This window comes from Camarhynchus parvulus, chromosome Z (assembly GCF_901933205.1).
Source record: "Camarhynchus parvulus chromosome Z, STF_HiC, whole genome shotgun sequence".
Taxonomy (NCBI): Eukaryota; Metazoa; Chordata; class Aves; order Passeriformes; family Thraupidae; genus Camarhynchus; species Camarhynchus parvulus.
The window spans coordinates 22,185,431-22,208,134 of record NC_044601.1 but is presented as its reverse complement, the minus strand read 5'-3'; the positions used below and the strand labels follow the sequence as shown (position 1 = coordinate 22,208,134).

The 22,704-nt window shown below is 41.4% G+C and overlaps 2 protein-coding genes across 2 annotated transcripts; both read right to left on the bottom strand.

Annotated features, from left to right (window-relative positions):
- Positions 1-1,222: 1,222 nt before the first annotated feature.
- On the bottom strand, positions 1,223-11,654 carry CDO1 (cysteine dioxygenase type 1). The gene is made up of 5 exons (XM_030968578.1): positions 11,109-11,654; positions 8,910-8,987; positions 6,774-6,931; positions 4,176-4,345; positions 1,223-2,031 (listed from the first exon to the last, which is right to left on the bottom strand). The coding sequence occupies exons 1-5, from the start codon at positions 11,288-11,290 to the stop codon at positions 2,002-2,004; spliced, it is 618 nt and encodes a 205-aa protein (XP_030824438.1). The 5' UTR covers positions 11,291-11,654; the 3' UTR covers positions 1,223-2,001.
- An 8,126-nt stretch (positions 11,655-19,780) lies between these two features.
- Positions 19,781-22,610, bottom strand: ATG12 (autophagy related 12). The gene is made up of 4 exons (XM_030969336.1): positions 22,423-22,610; positions 22,142-22,280; positions 20,570-20,632; positions 19,781-20,214 (listed from the first exon to the last, which is right to left on the bottom strand). Exons 1-4 carry the CDS (start codon positions 22,590-22,592, stop codon positions 20,155-20,157), a joined length of 432 nt encoding a protein of 143 aa, XP_030825196.1. The 5' UTR covers positions 22,593-22,610; the 3' UTR covers positions 19,781-20,154.
- Positions 22,611-22,704: the final 94 nt, after the last annotated feature.

The window sequence follows — 22,704 nt, the reverse complement described above, 5'->3', positions numbered from 1 at the left end:
TCCTGTATTTGTACCCTTTATGTTGGGCAGGCTACCTCCTATATGTTGAGGTACAGAGGACACAACTCCCCAGTAGCTACCTTCTTCTGAAACACCTTAATTCCTGTATTATGCTATGCAATGCATGATATCATGCTTACCGTGGCTAAACTGTACTTGGGACAACTCGTGTAGATTGTTGTTATCACTTCTGCCTGTATTTCCTCTGTTCCACTCGCTAGGCATATGAGTGACTAGCTGGAGTACTATCTGGGGTTCCATGTGTGTGCATCCTAGAACAGCTGGCTGCTCTCATCTACTATGCCTTCTTGGCTGCCTCCCTGATCTTCCATTCCCCCTGGCCTGACTGAACATGTGGTCTACAAGCTGTAAAGTTTGTTCTTTAATTCTACCTAGTAAGCAAAAGCCCGCTTAATATGCTGTAATTGAAGTTAGTTAAGTGAAACTGCTTATTTTCTGCAGGAAGGATGAGGGGAACAAAAAGCACTGGGTGCAAACTGAAATACAAGACATTTTGTGTAAACATAAGCCTTTTTTACTGAAAAGCTGATAAAACATGAAAAGCCCAGAGAGGCTGTAGTGCCTTGGTCCTTGTAGATACTCAAAATCCAACTAGGCATAGTCCTGAGTAATCTGCTGTAGATGACCCTGCACGAGCAGGACAGCCAGACTGCCAGCCTCAGCTCATCTCTCATGCTGTCACACTTTCACAACAAGGCACAGGTTCATTCAAAAACACTTACACTGCTCAAATATTTTCTAAAAATTTGACACAGCCTCTCTGGAAATGGGGTCTCATAAAGTAAATATTTCCTGGGCTTGTCAATATAGAGGGAAATATGTGACTCAACCCAATATTGATAAAATTTAAACTGCTGTCTGACTAACCAGCAGTCACCTACAAGACCAGGGGAATTGCTACACATTCCCTACTTGAGAACATGTTATTAAGTGCATTAAATGAACAAGATAGCCTCCATCACTCAGCTTTGCTGATTTTTATGTGTTTAATTACAGTTAACTCTTTTCAAGAAGGTTCTTTCCCTGTGACTAAATCTGGAGGATAAAACTAAACATCAGCACACTCAGTGACAGAACTCCCCCCTAACTTAATTTGAGTCAGGATTCTTTGCATGTTTGACATACTGCCAGCTTTTAAAAGTCTTTTCTAACAGTGTACTACTTGGAAAAAATTTCATGAGGAATGTGAATTTTGGTAAAGTGTGATGAGTATTCTAGTTACAGTGAAAAAAAAGTTGAAAACTCTGAAATCAGTGCAGAAATCCAGTTTTATTTCAGTTTTCTTCTTCATTAGCTACACAGAACACTTTGGAAACTGGACATTAGCTGAATTAAGTATGATTAGTCTTCTTAAAAGTCAAATCTCTGTGGAATCAGTTTTGAAAATCATCATGCATGAAGCATTTCTCTGTTCCTATTTAAAACAGGATCTGACAAATTAAATTGTAAAAAAAAAAAGGTAAAAAAATGCACAAAACTATCAAGATGGCCTAAAGCATTAAAACTTAAAAGAGTTAATTAAAAAAAAAGCACTGCTGTTAGTTGTATCTACTGTACTACCCATAGGTACAAGTGACTGGAAGCTTAGAAGTTTATATAGTTACTAATTACATTGAGAGCATACATCCCCATAGGTTTATTGAGAAGAATCAGATGATGTTTAAAAACCCTATTTCTGATATTCTCAGTGTGATATCCAAGGTGGAGTTTGAAAGGCACTATAATTAGACAACCAGCTACTTAATTCTAACAGGAGCCTAAGAAAAGGCATCTAACCTCTGAAGCAGGTTATGGCACTAGTTAGCTTAGTGTCCCATAATTGGCATTTGCTCGAGGAAACTGTGTGTGGTCTGGAGGCTGCCCTAGAGTACTCCGATGTACAAGTAATGAAATGGATCTGGCTGTCAGCCTTAGCCGTGCAAGTCTTCTGTCCCTGGTTAAACATTCAGCAGGTCTTACGCAAACGTGTGCTGATGCTTCTCAGTTGTTCTCCTGCGGCACTCCTGTAGCCTAAAAGGAAAGAGGAGAAGTTGTTGCTTTAAGGAAAGAAACTGTCACTGCCTATTTCATGGTCTCGTTGTGTACCTTTGTTTTCAGAGTAGCTCCTAAAAATACCTGGAGTGTATGTTTTCAGTGCTCTTTGATAGAGCTTTGTAGAAGGGACTATGTGCCTGAAAATGTCACCCTGTCTATCGGCTCTGGGTGACCATGAGTAAGCTCATGGCAGAAGGGACTGCCGAGGACTGCTTCCTACTTGAGAGATTATCTTGTCTCCCCAATAGCCTGCTCTACTTCATTTTGACAGAAACTGCTTGAATGTCCAGCTTGGAAGACAGGCTGCACACAGATACTGCCTTCCTCTGCAAAATTCCTGGCAGAAGAAACTGGTGTGCTGTGACACCCAACACAAAATCACTTTTCTGTCAGTGGACTTTCCTATCAGTATTCTCATGTTTTGTACTTAAACTATGCAGTTACTCTGATGGGCAAGTCCTTTGACACACATACTATTTTTTTTATTAAGCCTATATAACTTATTGTGTGTTTCCTGGAGAGTTAGTTAATCAAGACTTCCTCATGGCCAGAGGCCAGAAATCACAAGGGCTTTACATGTGTCTTTTATCTATAAAATAATTAAGACAAAGAGGAAGAACTGAATGTGCTTTTGTTTGGCCGATCTTCTCACTCATAAAAGACAAACAAATTACTTTACATTACTCTCTTGGTATTTATAATTTATACATCTCTGCCTCCCTGGGTCCTTCTGTGATCTGGTAAGCAGAAGAAAGTTTGCTTTTCCAGTCTGTTCTCCAGAAACCAAGTCCCTGAGACCAGAAGGTTTTTGTAGCATGAAGTCATTTTAGGCAGCTGAATGGTCCAGACTTGCTACCACCTTCTTGTTTAACGGAATTCCATTTAGAGGAATTCATGAATGAGATCCGACGATTAAGATTTAGGTCTTTCCTGTAAGCCAGATCCACTGCCCCATAAATGGTGAAAACACTGCCAGATGGTTACAGATCAGAGTAGGGAAACACTCCATGCCAAAATACCTAGTCTCACATACTATCTTATGTACTAATATTCAATAAAGACTTAAAAGAAAAAGAAAGAAAACAAACACTGAATCCTTGCATTAATTTTGTTCAGAATTTTTCCATGTTAATTACCCTTTAAAATCTGAACTATAAATTCAAATTTATTTCTCAAGGACTTTTCAAACTTGGGAAGGCTAAAATTTCTGTTTCAGCTGTTTGGTAATGTGGCAGGCTTCAGAGAAATAATTTATATGGTACTTGACAACTATATAAAACTTTAAATTGATCTGACTAAGGACTCACTCTAGGAAACTCCTGAGCATTGAATTTCTGGCTTCAAGGAAAATGAAAGTGTTCAGTATCAAACAAAACTAAACAGTGTTTGAACATCTGTGGCTGAACATCCAGAATCAGTCTTTTCTCCACAGGTAAGTAGTTATTTTTCCCAATGCATGGAATAGTGCTGAAACCCTGTTAACCTCTCCCACATGTTCCAGCTTGGTTGCTTCAAAGATGATCTTAAGATTTCTTTCCTATCCAAATAAAATCACCCATTGCCCAAGAATGCAGACAACAGACAACTGGCCTACTCTTACTCTCAGAGCATGCCTTACTCTGTGAATATTGTGATTATGAAGAATTGAATTGATTAAAGAAGTATTTGCAGTAAACTACAAGGTTTAAAACCTCTTGAAATGTGATCCTTTTTGGCAGGACAGTTTAGGCAGGAAACATCACACCTGACTAAGGCTGGCCAAAACAATGTAGCTACTTCACACTTTCCATGGGCTAGGTTGTATTTACCATAATTTGCCTGAAGGTGCTTAACTAGTAGCAGATGTCTCATTAATCCTCTCTGCTCAGAAGGAGAGGAAGGCAACAAAATAGGGAACTCCACATAAGGGAAGTGCAACTTGACCAATCAAAGAGTACTTGGAAACAGGTTTTATCTGATCCAAGAGGGGATGGCCCAGGAAGGGCAGAGGTGCTGACCGTTCTGCATGTCCCAGGGCAGAATCACTGCAGCCTGTGCAGGCAGCAGGGCAGCCCTTTGTGCTCGTCCCCACAGCGCTCAGAGCCCAGGGCCAGGTGAGGAGCACCTCATCTTGTACTTACGCAGACAGTCCTTTCTCCAAACTGGCTGTAGAAGGTCATCGTGACTTTGTGCTTGTGCCCAGTCCTCTGATCAAAGGTGTTGCAGGTGTCAAAGGGTGGGCTGTACAAATGCAGGCTGACAGCAGGCTCTGTGTGGCTTATGTTCTCCACACGGTGCAGGCCAATGGAGTCTACACCAGCAAAGGCACAAAATGGCAAAAAGAAGCTGTGTTAGTAGGAAGATCCAATGAGATCTCAATTGCCTAGAAAAAGTACTTTTTAAACTGTAACTCATGAGCAAATAGGCATGGCCACACTTCTATGGGCAACAAGTAACAGTACAGGGAATTTGACTGGTGTTCTCTAGTACAGATTCCTAAATACACTGGTAATTCAAAATGTGTTATTGCCTTCCATAGTTCATGTAATTTCTAGATTATCTGCCACAGGATAAAGACCAACAGAAATCCCAAGAAAATTAAGGAAGACATACCACAAATATTTTTCTATCTCTCATTCCCAAAGGACTTCAAGCTCATTTATTTTCCTAGGAGACCTGTTGCGATACATGCTTCAGAAGCAGAGAGGGGGCAAAAGCTTTTGTACTTCTTTACAAGTAACAAGGATATCAGTCACATTGAAAGTCAGCTACATGCATTTGGGGCATGGACTTATGGGCAGACATATGGTGTCTTCTACTGCAGGCATCTGTTTCCTAATGAATCCTTCCAGTTTATTGGTTTGGAGAGCACATTTTTCATTTGTTTTCTCTTTCCTATAAAGCGACTAATCAATAGCGACTGACACACTTCCAATTATGACTGAATAGTAAGCATAATCAAGCTATTACAGAAAAATGTAAGGTATGAAGAATCACATCTGTGAAACAAACCATGTCCATTCTACACTAAAATGGAGGTTTTGAGTTACTTAAGAGAGACCTTGAATTTAATTTATGACCCTGCTGTAAAAACATACATTATTTAATTTATGATCCTGCTGTAAAAACAGCTCAGGCCTTTGTACTTGAATTTGTTATATAATACCTGGACATGTATTGTGCAACATAGCCATGGTACCTTGAGAGTCATGAGTACACTCTTAACTCTGATTGGAAGCCCAAAGTGTTGTTAACATACTTGGTCTAAATAGAGGATGTTGCAGCTGGGGGAAAGTCCTAAATCTTTGCTCATCTAACGGAGAACTCAAATAAACATGGTTTAGTGGTTTCTGACCCTTATGTACAAGAGCAACCAAGAAGCACACAGTAGAATCATGAAGGCACTTGCTATCAATGTAATTATGGCAATCAACACACTGTCAGTGTTTTCCTTCTGCTTGTTTAACATGTTCCTTTCAAACCAAAACATCTGTTATGAAACATGGCAGAGATCCAACCAGCCTCAGAGAACTGGATACCAAACTTGTTTTAAACAACTGAGGAAGCTTCGGGTAAGATGCACACAGTCTGCAGTTGTTTGCACTGGAAAGGACTGCATATGTAGGGAAACCTGATTAAGGTGGAGAACCTGTGTCCCTGGCACAGGAGCATCAGCAGATGTGTCAAGCCATTTCCTGCCCCATCAATTCAGTGTTTTCATTTAGCACGGCAAAGCTTCAACAGAGGGCTGCAGAACACCAGTCTTTCTCCCCAGTGCGCTCACCCTGGCTGAGTTCTTAACCCAACATGAGTCTCCCTCTAGCTGGGAAGTTCCCAAGGTCAGCCCCTCTAGGTGTGCTCTCCAGTGTTTTACCCATGACATATAAAGCAGATGACCTGCTTGTCTGCTGCTTCACCTTTGTTCTGTTGAACTCAAAGTGGTCCAGCACAATGTGCAGGGTCTTTCATAGCACCAGCACACATTACACCGAGATGGCAACTCCAGGATGGTCTCCAGCAAAGCAGGAGGTAGTAATAGTTACAGATACATGTGATGATGGTGTGGATTTAGGTACTTAAAGAGCCTTACTGATGGAATCTTAGTCATTCTCAACATTGTGTATTTTATTTTTTTTTGATTGAGAATTTCAGTTTTGCTCACACTGCACTTCAGCACTACAGCCTTTTGTTGATTTGGACAAGAAGTAGCACTGTCATATGTTTCCATTCCAGGCTGGTCAATTTATTTCATAGACAGTTTTTACATTTTCAACATAAGTTTTCCATGACTGAGTAAAAGGATTACTTCTTTGAGAACAAAAAAAAAAAAAAAAAAAGGCAAGGTGATCAAGCTATCTAAACTTTGCTTCTCTTAATTCTTAAAAGAATGCTATACAAGTTTATATTTACAAGCAATTTCACATAATCATCAGGGGCACAATACTAAAGGCTCTTAGACTAGAGGAGATACCCAGTATATTATTATTATAATTATTATTGCTACAAGCAATTGCTACAATGTTTTAAGAGTGAGTGAAAAGCACATTTTTGATGCGGTTGTTTATTTTACTGAATCTAAATACAGGCTTGTGCAGAGTCTAAAGAGTTCTATTCTTAAACTGTGCATAGAGCCATAGGTATTATACTGTTAAATGTAGGAGACTAAAAAGCAGATGAACTCTTCCATTAGGAATAAGACTCATGGACAGATAATTGTCAAAACAAGCTTAATATCTTACCATTAATGTAGGCACATTGATTTTCCCTCAAAACTCGTTCTGATTTCTTAGTCATTTCACCATTTCCTTTTTTCTCAGGCCATTCAAAGAGAGTTTCCTTTAGATTTCCCTGGAGGATCTTCATAAAGCAGTGTGAGTCAGTGTGATCATGGATACTGCTATATATGTAAAAAGAATAACCAAACTCAGTGTGATACGCATATTTCATTTCAGTGCAAGACAGACAATGTAGCATATTGTATGGGGAAAAAACCTTAGAATGAAATTCCATTCCACAAGGGACATGCATTAAGGGATGTCTACTTACACTGCTGCTATGGAAATATATTGAGCTAAGTTCATATACAGCAGGATTTGGAGAAGAGTCAGATATTGGTCAGCCTATGACTTCAATATGGAGAACCACAAAGAAAGTCTGGAGAAAGGAGTAGGGCTGAAAATTTCTCCAGAATGCAAAAACTCTTCTGGGCCAAGAAACAAAACAACGCTTCTACCATGATCCCAGGAAAAGGCTGATATAAACTTGCAAGTATACCTGATCTCTGCAAATCCACCATGCTCACTCCCAAAATTTGAAGAAATGAGCTAATGCTGCTTAATTTCTATAGCCCCTTTACTGCTGGGATTCACATGCATTGTTGAAAAAAAATGCTGTACTTCTCACTCTGAGAGTGAGAAGTATAACCAGCTATATTAATAAATAGAACAATACAATATATATTTATAAATATAACCAGCTATACTAAGCTGTTAATTTCACTGGCATTTTTATGTTAAAACTCAACAGAATCTGGTAGGATTTGTTTGCTTTCTTGATCTCTCTTCTTGCTCTGAAGCATGTTTTATTTGCCACATTTAGAGATTACGTATGGGTTAGATATTTAGTTTAGTATTGGTTTATTTTTCTTTAAGTGCAGGAGTAACTGTTATAAAAGTAAACAGGATTAGGACAAAAGGAGAGCTCTCCACTCATCGAGGCAAAGGAGAAGAGGGAATTTAACCCTCTGAAATACAGCGCTAATGAGTTTCAATCAAAAACTTGGTACTTGTACATCACTGTTCCTTTTCAGCAAAAATTAGGATTTCTTGCAAACTGAGACGCTGAGAGAGCAGAGCATGCTTCAGGCACATAACACTTCACAAATGCCACTTTGTCACAGTCATTCCAAATAACATGAGAAAATCTGACCTTCTTCTTGCAGGAAGCAAAACCAGGTGGTCTCAGTCTAGCTGTAACAAATGCCCATCCAACTTAACATAAGTTAAGTTAATGCCCATCCAGTTTAACATAAATTACAAGCTGTGTGGGAATAGCCTAGGAGGAGTAGAGGTGATGAGCTCAGTTTCTGTATTGCTCTGAGTTTCATATTATGGCATCCTCTAAAGAATGCCGTACATGATCAATTGCAACAAATAAAAAACCCTGTTCCAACATCTCCTTAGGTTTTCTATTTAGATGTGAGAATATTCAGTCCAAAACCGCATATTTGCTATTGCATTTTTTGCTTCAGCCCACACTTTGTGAAAGACCTTCCAAGAGACAGATCCTGCCCTGACATAGTGTAGGACAACACAACCAAGTGTACAGTCTGTGCACATGACTTGGAAGGCCACATCAGCATTATGATCCATTTTGAGGGAAGATATGGGATGTATGAACCTAGAGAAAGCTAAACAGTTCTGGAAAGGGGCTCCCTCCTCCCTATCGGCAGTCCTAATCCAAATCTAGTTTTCTCATCTTGCCACAAAGACAGATTTAAACACCTTGAAAGAATGAAGACTATTTAAACTGCACCTAGTCCTGCTTCTGAGGTCGGGTGTTATATGGGTCTGTTGTATGGGACAGGTTGAACAGGGTCATATCTCTGGGACTAAAAACAGGAGAGAAGCTTAGCTTTTGCAGAAAAACAAGCATTTTTTGAAAGAGTGTTTTACAAATGGCCATGGACTACAAACTTGCAAAAGTTACAGCAGATATTCAGGACTGCTATACTAATAGGAGCTCTGCACTGCTTACTTTCCAGACACCTTCTGATAGCTCCCATAGGACTTTATTTTTCCTCTATTTTGTACGACAAAGATACAAAAGATATGGGGAATTTATATGTTTGCTAAAATCAGTTTTTAAATACAAACCTGCCATGACCTTCACCCCAGCACAAGATCATCAAGTTGAACTTTCCATTTCCATTGTCCACAAGATTTCTTGTGTACCTGAAATACAAAGTGTTTGCACTTAACTGTACTAATATGTATATAAAAGAGAAAATTATACAAACATGTTTATGAAAGAAAGTTGTGACATACAAAAACTATTTTTCTTCTGTTTTCTTGACAGGTAAGTTTTACTTAGAAAAAACGAAATTGTATTTATAAATTTGGCATTTTTTGGTAAGAGTTATTTTTCTGGGAAGGAAAATGAGTATCTAATATTTTGAATACTATTTCTTTTGAATTACATAGATGATTGGAGTTTGGGAACTGTGAGTCAGACTAGAGCGGTAGACGGGATCAAATCAAAATGGTTATTGAATGAAGTCACTTCAGCAGCTGGCTTATAATTAGAAACAGAGGACTGCAATGAAACAAGAAAAATACATAGTTACATTCTTCTGCAGTTCCTTTTCTGATATTCTTGGCTTTCCTTCTCTTACGCAGAACTCATTTGTACAAAGCCAAAATAACAAAGAATAAAGATGCCAGACTCCCTGCACATGGTCCTCCCACTCTGTTCCTGAAAGTTCCATGTCTTGTATTGTAGCATTTTTGTGTGGATAAAGCACCTGTGAGGGACGTTTTGCCAGCATCTACTTCTAAACGAAGTTTATTAGAGCAAAATTTCTTTTCAAATAATATCTTACGTTTGTTTCCTTTTACTCTCCTTTAAGTTTGCCCTGAACAGCTGATCATCTTGTTCAATTGAAAAGTTCACTAAAGAAGGGATTTGGATTTTGCTCTACTGCTTCCCATAGTGTGACCCTTCTGATCTGGGTCTGATGCTATGGTACAAGTAGCTCAGTGGGAGACTTTCAGATTTAATTTTAGCAGTAGCCATGAGTATTTGCACTTCACCAAGTAAAGAAAATATTTATGCCTACCATGGTATGCCTCAGTCTTACCTGAAAAATGCAAGCAAGGGCACACAGAAAGTGCACTGATGTCAATTGAATACTTTCAAATTAGTATCCCCATAAGTCCACTCTATTTTACTCAAGAAAGGATGCTCATAAAGAACTACTTTCAAAGGAAACATCTATATCTATACACTGCCTCTCACTGCATCCACAACGTGTACATATATTATGTAGACATATTTCTCCTATGATGGCAGAAAACAATTAATCAATGCTGGCATTTGACAAAACTTCTCAAGTGCTGTTATTTCTGTACAGGTATGGCTGGACAAAAATTAATTTATAAATAACAAATAATAAATAAATATATAAATAAAAGGTTGCCACAACCAATGTTAAAACAATTTGTTTTCCTGATTCTTAGTTTCCTGTGTTCCGTTACAAATGTCATGATTTGTTCCAAATGGAAGATAGTCACAGAGAGGTGAAAGGAGGCTAAAAAAGTCAAGGTAGAATGATGCTGTCACAATGCCACAGTGAAAAAGAGGTTTTGGAGTTTGAAGTGTTTGAGTGGGGTTTTGTTTCTGTTTGTTTGTTTTTTAAAGAAAACATTCGAATAAAATGTATTTATCTTGAAATTTAAGACAGCAAAGCCAACAGCGGCAGAGATAAATCAGTCGCTGGCAGAGCAGGAGGAGTTAGAACCCCAACAGGTATTTTCCTTCCAGCCGGTGAGCAGCAGAAAGCCTCGATCTGCACTCCGCCGGAGCCCGGGGCAGCTCCCGGCCCGCCGACACGGCAGGGCACGCAGACAGGCACCGGCTCGGCCACGGACCCCAAGCACGCCCTGAGCGCGGGTCCCTCTGCGCGCCCCCCGCGCGCTTCTCCCGGGCTCCTTCTCCCAACTTTGCGGTTTTTCGCTTATTTCGGGGTCTGCGGCACGCCGCCACGTCTCCCCGGGCCATCGCGGCCCCCTGCCGGAGCGAGAGCGACCGGGGGCCGGGTGCGGGCCCGCCGCTCGCCCGAGCGCCGGGGCCGCCATTGGCCGCAGCCGCTCCGCCCGCTCCCCGCCCCCGGCCCCGGCGCGACCCCCCGCCCCGCGGCCCCTCGGCGCGGCCGGAGGGGCTGTCGGCCGAGTCGAGGCGGGGGCGGGAGGGGCTCGCCCGGCGTCCCTGCAGATCCCAGTCCTCGTCGGCGGCTCTGCCTCGCCGCCGCCGCCGCTTGCGCGGCCGGGGGCTCCCTGCTCCGGGGTGTTCTCTACCTGTACTGGTCGAACTTGGCGTACTGCAGCCACTCCTCGGGGTTGCTCTCGTACGACTCCATCAGCGCCTGGACCTCGTCCACGCTGACTTTATCCTCGGCGAATATCTGATGGAGGATACGGATCAGCTCCTCCAGGCTCCGCGCCTTCCAGGTCTCCGTCTGCACCGGCTGCTCCATCATCGCCGGTCGTTCCCGTGCCGCCGCCAGCCGCTGCCCCGGGCCGGCCCCCGCCGCCTGCCTTTATGCGCCGGGAGGCACGGCGGGAGCTCACCACCGCCCCGGCGGGCGGGCCCGCGGACAGCTGCCCGTCCCCGTCCCCGTGAGCGCGGCCACCGACCCCGGCGGGCGGGGGCAGCCGGAGGCGGCTGCAGAGGCTCCTCGCACCGCCCGCTGCTGCTGCTCCGCCGGAGCCCGGGCGAAGCGGAGAAGGTCGGGCCGGCGGGCGTCTGGCGCTCCGGTATCCCGGCGAGGGAAATAGGAGAAGTGGCTATTGCTGCCGGGCGGAAAGCATCTCTCTCCCTCTGCCGGGGAGCGCGCCCTGCCGCTGCCTCCGTTACGTACACGTTGGTTTGAAAAAATGCATCTAAAAGGTCTACTGAAAAGCAAAACAAGACACACAGCTATTTCAAGCACACAGAAGATTGCTGCTGGAGGTTGCTTACAGATAGACAGCCCGTTCATAGTGCTGTTTCTTGAAAGCCAGTGCACTCTGCAGGAACATTTAGGGCTGCCGTAACCATTAGCACTCAGAATGACACCCCGAACCAGTGAATGGGACAAAACAGACCGTGCTAAAACAACAGACCGTCCTCACGCTCCTCAGTCTATCCAATCTATATACTGGCACCAGAACAAGTAGATACCACACCAGCCGTCTTCCTTGCACTTCAGCTATTAATGAAATCTGTTATTAGTCTGTTATTAGTTGTAATTAATATGTTATTAGTTATAAAAGCTGTTATTATTTATGGATTCTGGCAACAGAATTCACTATACGCCATAGAACAGTGTTTGAAGAAAATCTTTCTTTCTTGAAGAGGAAAAAAGGTTCAGCTCTTCAGGTCTGCCTTATGATTATGGATCTGGAAGTAAGCAGACTGGTGGTGTGGGCTGCTGTAGCTCTGAGGCTCAAAGGTGCTCACAACATTGGCAGCTTGCAGTTTCCCTTACAGACAGTTATATTAAGGGATTTTTAGCACACCTGCTTTCTCTTCCCTCTCCCTGACCTGTACATTAAAGTACAGGTATGACAAAAAGAAGTGCCATTAATAAAGTAAATATAGCTTGAGAGGCTGAATGAATTTCTGACTTCACTGCAGTAGGGAATACTTACCCAATTTTAAATGGGGCTGGAATCTAGCAAACTGGAATGAAACACATATCAATGTACTGAATAGGTACATTTTCAGCCATCACTCCAGAACCTCTCCTGGCATGCAGAAAGCAGACCCTGCTTTAACAGTATTTTGTAAATTATTGTTGGTATGTGTGTGTGAGAAAGAGAGAGAAAAGTGCAATGATTTCAAGATTTTTTAAGGTCTGAGAGAACCTAAGACTATCCCAAATCTCTTAAACACAACCCTTGTGCTGATCTCAGCAGCCATGTCCACTCTTCCTGGGCCAAATGCAGGTAATGAACAAGTACGTCACTTCCCTAGGTAACCTTTTCAAATTCACAATTAAGAATGATTCTTATTTCTTAACAAAATTTGCCCCTGTTCTATGTCAGCTCTTGGTTGGAGCTTTCCAAGGATTAGATGGACAAGTAGCACATTTTTCAGTACACCTCAGAAAACTCATAGAGCACCATTAAAACTTCTGTAGGTTACAGAGAGTTAGAATTACTGTGAAATACCCTGTCATTTATTTCAAAGGCAGAATTCACGTTCTTTTGGCAGCTGTTGGAAGCACTGCCCAAAGGAATAGAATGTCTCTCATGAATAAAATGTAAGAATCACAATTATGGGTTCTGAAATAAAGCATGAGGTAAGTTTTCAAGTATTTTTTGTCTTATTCTAATATTCACAGGATCTGACAGAAACTAATTTCCAGCTGCTATATTTCTCTGTTTATTTGTATACCTGTGCTTGGAGGTATTTTCCCTGGTATTTAAATCCAGGGGGAATGTAGTTATGCCACTGCCGTTAATCCCTGACACCTCAGTACTTTGATTCCTTTGCCACAAAGTTGATGAGGTCATTAGTTAAATACTGCTAGTAAAAGGACATTTTATACCTCCCTCTATTACAAGTAAGGGATCAGGCTGGATCTACCTACTGCAGTTTACAACTGCTGCTGTTTATTACAGTTTATATAGTTATACTTTTTATTTGCTCCTATTCAAAAGTGTTTACAGCTTTTAATTTGAAATTGTTCAACCTACTTTTTGATCCCCAAAACTTCTACAGGAGTTGATTACTTGACTGACTGAACACCATTAGGAACAACATTTATGTCTCTCTATCTTGTGCTTTTGCTTATGCCCTTTTAATAGAAATGGCACAAGGGTCTGAGCACATACAGCAGTTAACTTTCACTGAAAATCCAATATAAAAAAAGAGAATGCTGAAGTCCACACAGCAAAGGAATTGTATTTACATTCTCAGTTGTGATTCTGCACAAGGAGACTGCAGGACTTCATGCACTTTTATTGCTGGAAATCATACACCTGAAGAAATGAACTATTAAATGTATTTCTCAAGTATCCTATTAAAAACTTTTCTTGGAGAATAGGTGTTTGGGCTTTAACCACATAACCTTTGCTTTATGTACAAATGCTGAAGCACTCTGCTATTACCCAAAAGACAGGTATAAGCAAATCAAGCAATCATTTGACATGACATCTAACTCCAGGAGACACTTACCAGCTGAAGTGCTCAATCATTTAGTGGCACACCATCTCCTACTGGGGTGCAGCTCACAAGGTTTCTCTCATGCTTTACTGAGGAAAATCTTCAAGTCAGATCAATGGAATTATCAAATTGCAGCATTAGGCACTTTGCACCATGTACTAGGCCTGCAAATGTAGCTTGTGACTGTACTTTATTTTATATCTTGTAACTCCAAATAAAAATTGTGAGCTAGTTGAAGGTGGGATCCAAGATGTCTAAATGACCAGACTCTTGTGGCAAACAACTATGCTGTGTCTCTTTGGTCTGTTAGCCTGGCCAGGCAATTGCACTTCAACACCCTCATGAGTACTTATACCTCCTCCTCCAGATGAAATTACTTCCACTCCTTTTACTAAGTCACCTCTTTGTTAAGTCACTGTTCACCTAAGTTTCTGATGTTTGTAGAGGGTTCTAAAGAGAAAATCTGGATCTGCAATTCTAGTGCAAGTATTGGGGCTACATGACTCAATGTAGTCATGAATCAATGTATCAGTGCAGCTGTCCTTCAGTCATATAAAGTGAGACTGATCACTCAGTATGCAGATCTTTGATGAAAAACTGCTGCATGCACAGCAGTTCTCAAAAAAAGCTTGAGAACAATTGCATCAAATATCATGCAGTTAAAGACCATCTTCAGACTAAAAACATGAAGTAATACACGAGTGAAATGAGGATGCCACAAACAAAATCATGTAATTCACTGAAAAAACCAACAACTACTAAAGGGCATGAGCTCTGCTGAAGGTAAAAGCAAACTCCAAACAGTGCATTGAAGAGCTGTGTGACATTAAACCACACACCACAAAAGGGACTCTTGGAAGAATCAGTCTGATCTACTTTTGGTGGGAAATGCATATGCTATAAATAAAATACAAAATATTGACATTTTTCTCTGCAAGAAAGACACTTAAATAAATTTGTGGTATTTTAAAATTTATGATATTTACATGAGAAAGCCAAAGTACTGGCTAGCCTCCACATTAGGAACATTGCTGTGCACTTTTATGTGGAGATCTTTTTCCTTGAGGTTTCCCATTAAGAGCTCTTCAGGATTATTAGTTCTGCTACCAAGCAGAATTCAAGGGAAACATCTTTATCTGCTTTAAATCATATACTGATATTTGCAATTGGAACATGTTAAACATTTTTTTAAGGTTAGGCCCTCAATGCAATTATATTTTAATGGTACATTGTGTCAGTCTAATTGATATATACACATTATATAGAAAATTTGCATGTGGAATCATTCCATAAGATACAAAGCAAGGATTCCAAGACTCCTGTACTTTTAAAAAAAAAATTAAGTAATGTTCATCATCTACTTTTAATAAAGAAAGGTATGATGGAGCCAAGACATATACCTAGTACCTCGCCACCATCTACAATCTGCATATTTAACAAAAAATGTTGCTGAATGTGGCTATTGGTAGGCATTTAGAGCCTATAAATTTAGTCATTTAGAGACAATTGCATGGAGGGAATGCAGAGGAATTATTTTTTAAAAATTCCTAGATTGTTCTTGAAGTTTGAAGAGAGACCGCGTTTTTTGTCCCAAAGTTTAATTCTTCTTATTGCACATACAAAGGATGAAATCTCACCTGAAATTTCACCTGTGTACCTAGCAACAAGTATCCCAAGGACTGATCCGTGGCACTGGGGCCAGCTTACACAGAACAGATTTCATCAATGTTATTTACCTCCTGAACTCTGTAACAGGCCAATCACATCCAAAGTGCCCACCAGAAATGGTACCTTGCCAGTTCCTGAATTGAGCACAGGCCAATACCTGAGCCAGCAAGTGTTCTAACAACCAACTGTACAGATGACCGAGCTACAGTGTCCCAGAAAATTTTCTGGCACTACCAAGTCTAGCGACATAGAGGTAGTGTGACAGGCTTAACATTAAGCCTTTAATGTACACATTTTGGTCCCAGTCAAAAATGTGATCCAACCTTTTTTAACCAATTTTAGGATGAAACAATCTCTAAATGAGCTTTTGTCGCTCTAATTCTGACTAAAAGAGGCATCTGATATCTCACAGCGTTATTGCTATTAAAGCAAGAGCAAAGTGTGCGGTTTTGTGACTTTTAGCCTTGGAAGCATATTAAACATGGCAGTAACAAAGCTGAAGCATGGTCTTTGCAAACAAGAAATGCATTTTACAGGTTTTCTAGTCAAGCGTTTTTCTTCTCGTGATGATCCAATACAAAACAAAGCTGAAAACCTTTTATTTTTTTAATGCACATTGAATTTTATACAAGGTTGTAATAGTCACAGTCCTCATGAAAAACTCCAGAGTTAAAGGAATTTTTGTCCCCCACTTTTTTTTTCTCACCCTCAAGATCAAGATGTTGTAGTAAGACAATGTCTTGAATAACCTTGTATAATATCTCTGAAGAATAACTGAGACTTCAGGGTAGTCAAGAGCAATGTAAGCCAAAAAGCTGTGCAAACAGGCAGAATTTGATTTGCAAAATGAGCATGAACAATAACAATCAGTAAATAGAGGTGCTTTGGCATTGGAAGGAGTTGGAAAAATGGATCTGTGGATTTCCAACACACTCACCACAACTTACTGTATATCAGTACATTCAAGTTTGAGTTGTGGGGACACATCTTCTGTTATGATCTAAGCAGTAGTTTTCTGAGACTTTAAAGTCCTGGAAATGATGACATCTGCTCAGTATGCTCGTAAGTGGCACAACTGTGTATTTTATCATTTCACTCTTGACGTAACTTTAGTTTCATTTAGCTTCTTCAGGTTTCCATGTGCATTTAAGACTAGTTCAAACTACAAATTAGAAATCTATCATTAAAGCTAGTCTCTAAACCATTATAATAATTAATAAAAATAGTGCCTCACAGTGTGAAGGGTTTGCATCTGATGAGCATTAACTTGAAACAGGGTAACTGAATTTTGCATAGAATTACCTTTTAATATCAGGATGTTGTGAAGTACTAGGTTTTTAATAAAAACAGTATAGTAACTTCCCTTTCCAATACTCATCTTATTTCTCAGTCTTTAAAAATTATTTATTGAATTTTTTTCAATTTGTCTTTTCTGTTAATTCAGTTACATTAATCAAGTGAATTACATTACAAATATTGGCAGTTCAGTATAGTAGCAGCATTAGTATAGTAGCATATCGGTTGAGCACAAAACTTTGAGTAAATCTAGACTTTCATTTTTTGTTTTGTACAACTCTCACTGATCTGTCCAAGAGTCAGTCTTTACTTTCATGCCCTTTTTCTCCCACTCTAGCAATTGAAGTCACTTAAATGACACCAAATGCAGAGAACACAGCTCATGTTCTGCCTGGGCTTCTTAGGTTTCCAATTTACTGGAAATATTCTTTTCAAAGAGAAAAGCATATCAGGACAATCTATGATTTTAGAAGCTGTAACTGTCCCTTTTTAAAACAGGAGATTGAACATGTCTCTTGCAAGTTCTAAAAGCAATGTACTGGGAAGCACTTATTTGTTTACTTGACACATTATCTACTTGACATGTTTGCAGTATGGTTTGTTACTTAAGAATACGAGCAAGGAAAATTTTCTGCCACCTAAAATCAAACCTCAGCTCCAGACAGAGTCCATGGTCCTTAAAGAGCTACCAGAGGTAAGTACTGACCACCTCCCTGATGCAAGGTACAAACCCAAAGGGAAAGTGTCAAAAAGGAGGACTCTCTCTGTAAAGAAGGTACAGAAGTTACATGGGGGAATTAGCAGAACTGGAGCTGGCAGTCAATAAAAGCAACAAAATAAAGGCAGCCACTTAGGAGCACTGAGGAAACAGAAAGCAAGGGCTGGATCAGTAAGTACTCGCTGTATACTGGTAAACTAGACCCCAAGAAAAAATTACTTGGGGTTGGAAAAAAATTAAGAGCAGAAAAATGCTGAAGCAACCAGTAAAAAGTAAGTATTATTCAGGGAACAAGCTGAATCTTAGATAAATGAATAATTCAAAGCTTCATGATTCATTTTATCCAGGTCCAAAAATGCATGTGGTAAAGGAGGAAATCCAGACCATTACTACGGGTTTTACATTATTGGATTATCACATTTTGAGGAATTGAGGCAAACGATTTTTTATTCAACTTCAGAGGATAAAAATTATTTATAGATTCAGCATAAATGACAACATTCTATAATTAGCTGGCAGACACAATGACCTATAGTTCTTGAAGATCTCAGTGTCTTTTGACTTTTTAAAACCAAAACACAACGCCCCCAGCGCACGCACGCGCACACACACACACACATCAACCTTCTTGCATCACTTCTGAAGAGCACATTTGCAGTTTATCAGTAGTTTCATTTGTTAAGATCAAGTGAGGTGAAAGGCACCAATAGAACATTCTTTAAAGAGAACCAGACTAGTAGCTTATCTTAGGTAAACATACTGTCACACGGGAGAACGAACTACTTATATTTGTAAGACCAGCATGTGGACATACTATGAAAAAGTTTGAAAAAGAGCCCTAGATAAAACTATGCAAATACCTTTGTCCTTGTGTACCCTCTAGTGGCTGTCGAGGTTATGCTGGCCTCACAGTAACCAAGCAGGCAATTTCCTCAAACAGACAGAATCAGAGTGCTTCCCTCTGCAACAGTTCTTTTAAAGAGATGGAGATTCATGAGATCAGGGTTCTGAGCAGGCAAAAGTATGGATTATTTGAAGTTTAAAGTTTACAACAAATTCTGCCTTGTTAGTTTAATGAAGTGAACCCAAGTTTTCCATTTAAAAAGTGCCAAGATACATCAAGCTATGCACATAGCAAGCATTCAGAGCAGGTGCCTGTGTAACAGTGGCGTATGTGCATGCTGCACGCAAAGTGTGGCAACGTCAGTAAATTAAGCTGGGTATTACTCTTCCAGAAGTCCTTTCAGGTGGAAAAAATCCAATACACAGGCTGCAGAAACTACATAAGAGCCACTTATGTATGAAATAGGAGTTCCAGACTATAGTAAAAACATTATTTAAACTAGAAATGGCTGTTTTGTCTGTATGTGCTGAAGAACTGGATTACATCAGGGACAAAAACTGTCATCCAGTATAAGAACATTCTCCAAGCAAACAACTAACATTTAATTTGGTTCAGCTTAAACAAACATAAAAGACTGTACAACAGACACTTCAAATAAACCCACTAAAAATCTCCACCCCTAACACCCAAACTCCCCAATAAATAAAAGCAAAGGTCAGCACCCTAGTCAAGGTACAAAGTCCTCTCCATAATGGAAAAAATCTCAAGTCAATTCTCAGTGCTATGAATTAGGAAAAGAATATAAATTGCATGCTACTGTTTAGTGGACCACACAGCTGGTAAAACATGAAAATTAACAACAGTCAAAAAGAGAATATATAGTGGTTTTAGCAGCTCATATCTACTTTTTCAAGAACTCTAGATTCAACAGCTAGCTACATCATTCAGCTAAAGATGCAAGTCATCAAACAGCATAAGAAGAAACAGCTTGAGAACTGCTGAAGTGTTGAGCCTTCAACAAAACATTACAAAATTTGTGCAGGAGGGAAGTATTGTGAGGCCTCTCATAATGCTGTGCCATCCTAAATGAGGTACTCAACTTACCAACACAATGAAGGCAAAGGGTGGAGTAATTAGAGTAGATACCAACCCCCATATATTACAAGAAAAAAAAAATCAAAATACTGTCTTGAAATAATATGAGATAATGCACATTCAAGATGAAGATTTCACAAAGAACAGGATGCACACCACAGATGTACAACACGTAAGAAGTAAACTGAATCCCAGGCTACAGGTACAACAGACATTACTTTTAATAAAAAGGTTCTCTTATCTTCAGTACAACATATGGACAGAGCTGTCCAGTCAGTCCTGCAGACGAATGAAAGTTTCCCTTCAGATACAGCAATTAAGTAGTCAGCAGCAAGAACGCTGGCTCTACTGTACATGGCAGGTGCAGGTGTTTTTTCTGTACCCCAGATGTACATCAGAAAAAAAGCCATGTGATCGTATAGCCTAACCAGGTCTTTGCTTATTCATCTGCATCATATGTTCATAGGCAGCAATGCAAAAATCCCTCTTTCTGTGTGTTTACAGCTTGAGTTCAAGTTAGTCCTTTCTCCATTTTTGAAGAGAAAACCTGAACAACTGTGTGGCCAGTCATTCATCCCCATGCCTGAGTTTTGCAATAATGCAGTACAAGCTTGCCATCACTTCCAAAACACTGCAAGAAAAACAAAAAAACAATAGTTGTTACAATTATTCATGGGCTACCATATACATGAAGCAAAACAAAAAGTCTTCCCATCAGATAAACATGTCATGGAATATTGTCATGAGAAAGCTCCCCATTACAGTGAGAGGCATGGAAACACACTGCACATGAAGGAATGCATTTCCAGAGACTGCATGAAGTCACATCTCTTTGGACCCCATTCACACAGATCAGTGAACATCAATTACACTACAATTAAATGCAAGCTATTACTGCTAGGGGCAGCGAGAGATTTCAAGTGCCCGAGGTGTGCAGACAGATCCTGCTAAATGCATTTGGAAAGGATATTCAGGATGAAAGTTACCTCATAGAGGGTCCCCACTTCTTGGTCTGGAGATGGAGCAAAAGACTGGTTTACGTATATGAACTGCAAGAAAATGAGGGAGAAGAGAGCGAGATAACACAGGCTCCCACTGGGAACAGAGAAGAATCATTCTGCAGTCAAAAGTTCTGCTATAATCTTTAAGCATATAACAGCATACGACCAGTTACTATCATCTTCACTTCAGCGTGGAGGAGGAACAGGACTATGAGGAGTCCCCTCTGTCTGACCAGCCGACCAAGCCAAAGTAAACATGCTGACTTCCTTTTCCTGCAAGCTGACCCATTACTCTCCCATACAGCTGCACAAAGTGGTTTAGCTCTTGGGCTCTTATTTCAGCCCAAACCACTCACGCTATTCCAATTTGCTCAATTAGAATGGCCAACATAGAAATAAGAAACATCTTGTTCTATTTTCAAGTAATCTTTCTCACTTCCTGCTCCAAAAAATACATTTACATGTATATGTATAGGAGCTAATCCTCAATGACAGAGGGCCTTGTGATCTGCTGGGTGGGGCAACAGCGGACACTGGGGTATCACGTGCTATTTCCAAGTAAAAGATATAAAATTCCTAGGGCTTTTTTCTTGAAGCATAGCCTTAGGCTTCAGCCACACAGGAAGACTATGTTCTCCTGGGGTTTTTTGCACTGAGGTAATGAGATGATAGTCATGATCTCAAACTGTTGAGAACGTCCTTGGTCAACATCATACTTATCACTCTTCTTTGAGATATTAAACCATGGAAAAGCAGATCCCTCATGATTTCCAGGTGAATCAGAAGGCCAGTGCATTTATGCCTATATACTTAAATAAGATCCTCCAAACAAAGAATAGAATGAATTCAGCTACACTTTAGTTGACTATTTTAATGAGGCTAGCTTTAACTGTGTATCTTCAATAAAAACTTTGGACTGTACTGAGAGTTCACTGCAGAAAAACAAAATCAGTGCAACTGTATTTCCAGCTCTTCCAGTATTATCATGAGGCCACTTTGGCTAGTCACTTCTGCAGGAAGGAATCCATAAATAACTCTGGCAATCTGATGCCCAAGGACAAACACCTCCCAACTCCCCATTTTAAAAGCAAAATCAGTCCTATGACAGCAGCTAAACTATTTCAGATGTGAGTTCTGAAGGAAACAGACACTCAGATTCAGAAAGCTGATCCCAAAAGCCTCTGGACTGCTTCTCCAATACTCTGTCTCTATACCTAGTTCCACCAGGTACACAGTGCCTAGCAATGTTTCCCTGGGACACACAGCTGCCCAGCGTGCCTGACAGCTCTGCCTGACAGACACAGAGAAATACAGACACTGCAAGAAGCCCAAAGGTCAGTGCCGAGCACACCCACACTGCGCTGTACACACCCACAGCGTGCTGCACACACCCACAGCTCGCTCAATATTACATCCTGAGTCTACTTCGAACAGTTGTCTCGGTGCTTCTGCTCCAGGTTTCCTGCAGGCAGCTGTAGCCTAGATTTCAACAGTGTCTTTGCAGGTTTGACAACGCGGGCCCTGCGCGCTCAGCCCCCGCCCGGTGCCCGCCCGTACCAGTTGTTCGGAGGCCATCAGCTTGAGGAACTTCTTGATGAAGTCCACGAGGCCCTGGATGGTCCGGGTCCGCTCCACCGCCCACTTCTTGGTCCTCATGATGGGGGTGTCGCCCACGGCCTTCAGCAGCACGTCAACTGCGGGGAGCGCCCGCCGCGTCACAGCGGGCCCGCCCCCCGCCGCTCATTGGCCCGCGCCGCCCTCCCGCGCCGCCCATTGGCCGCCACGCCTGCCCGTCACCGCGCCCGCCCGCCCCCGCGGAGGCCCCCCACCCCATTACTTTTCTTTTCGCGTCGCCCGCGGGCTCTTCGGTGCCTGGCGACCCGGCCGGGGGTGGGCCCGGTTCGGCGGGGCCCGCCGCGGTCCCGCCCTCCGGGGCCTCCTCCCCGCCGTCGCTCCGGCCGCCGCTCTGCGCCGCGGCAGGCAGCGGCTGCTCCTCGGGCTCCGCCATGATGCCGCTACAGCGCGGGCGGCGGGAAGTGACGCCACGCGAGGGGTGGTCTCTGTTCCGCGAGGGATTTTGTCCCTCGTGGGACGCCGTCTTTCCCGTCACGTGACACGCC

Coding starts and splice junctions, on each gene's coding strand:
- CDO1 (XM_030968578.1), bottom strand. CDS start 11,290: ATGATGGAGCAGCCGGTGCAGACGGAGACCTGGAAGGCGCGGAGCCTG. Junction 4,346..6,773: donor TCAATGTGCCTACATTAATG/GTAAGATATTAA, acceptor TTGCTGGTGTAG/ACTCCATTGGCCTGCACCGT. Junction 2,032..4,175: donor TTGGAGAAAGGACTGTCTGC/GTAAGTACAAGA, acceptor CTTTCCTTTTAG/GCTACAGGAGTGCCGCAGGA.
- ATG12 (XM_030969336.1), bottom strand. CDS start 22,592: ATGGCGGAGCCCGAGGAGCAGCCGCTGCCTGCCGCGGCGCAGAGCGGC. Junction 22,281..22,422: donor GCGGGCGACGCGAAAAGAAA/AGTAATGGGGTG, acceptor GGCGCTCCCCGC/AGTTGACGTGCTGCTGAAGG. Junction 20,215..20,569: donor AAGTGGGGACCCTCTATGAG/GTAACTTTCATC, acceptor TTTTTCTTGCAG/TGTTTTGGAAGTGATGGCAA.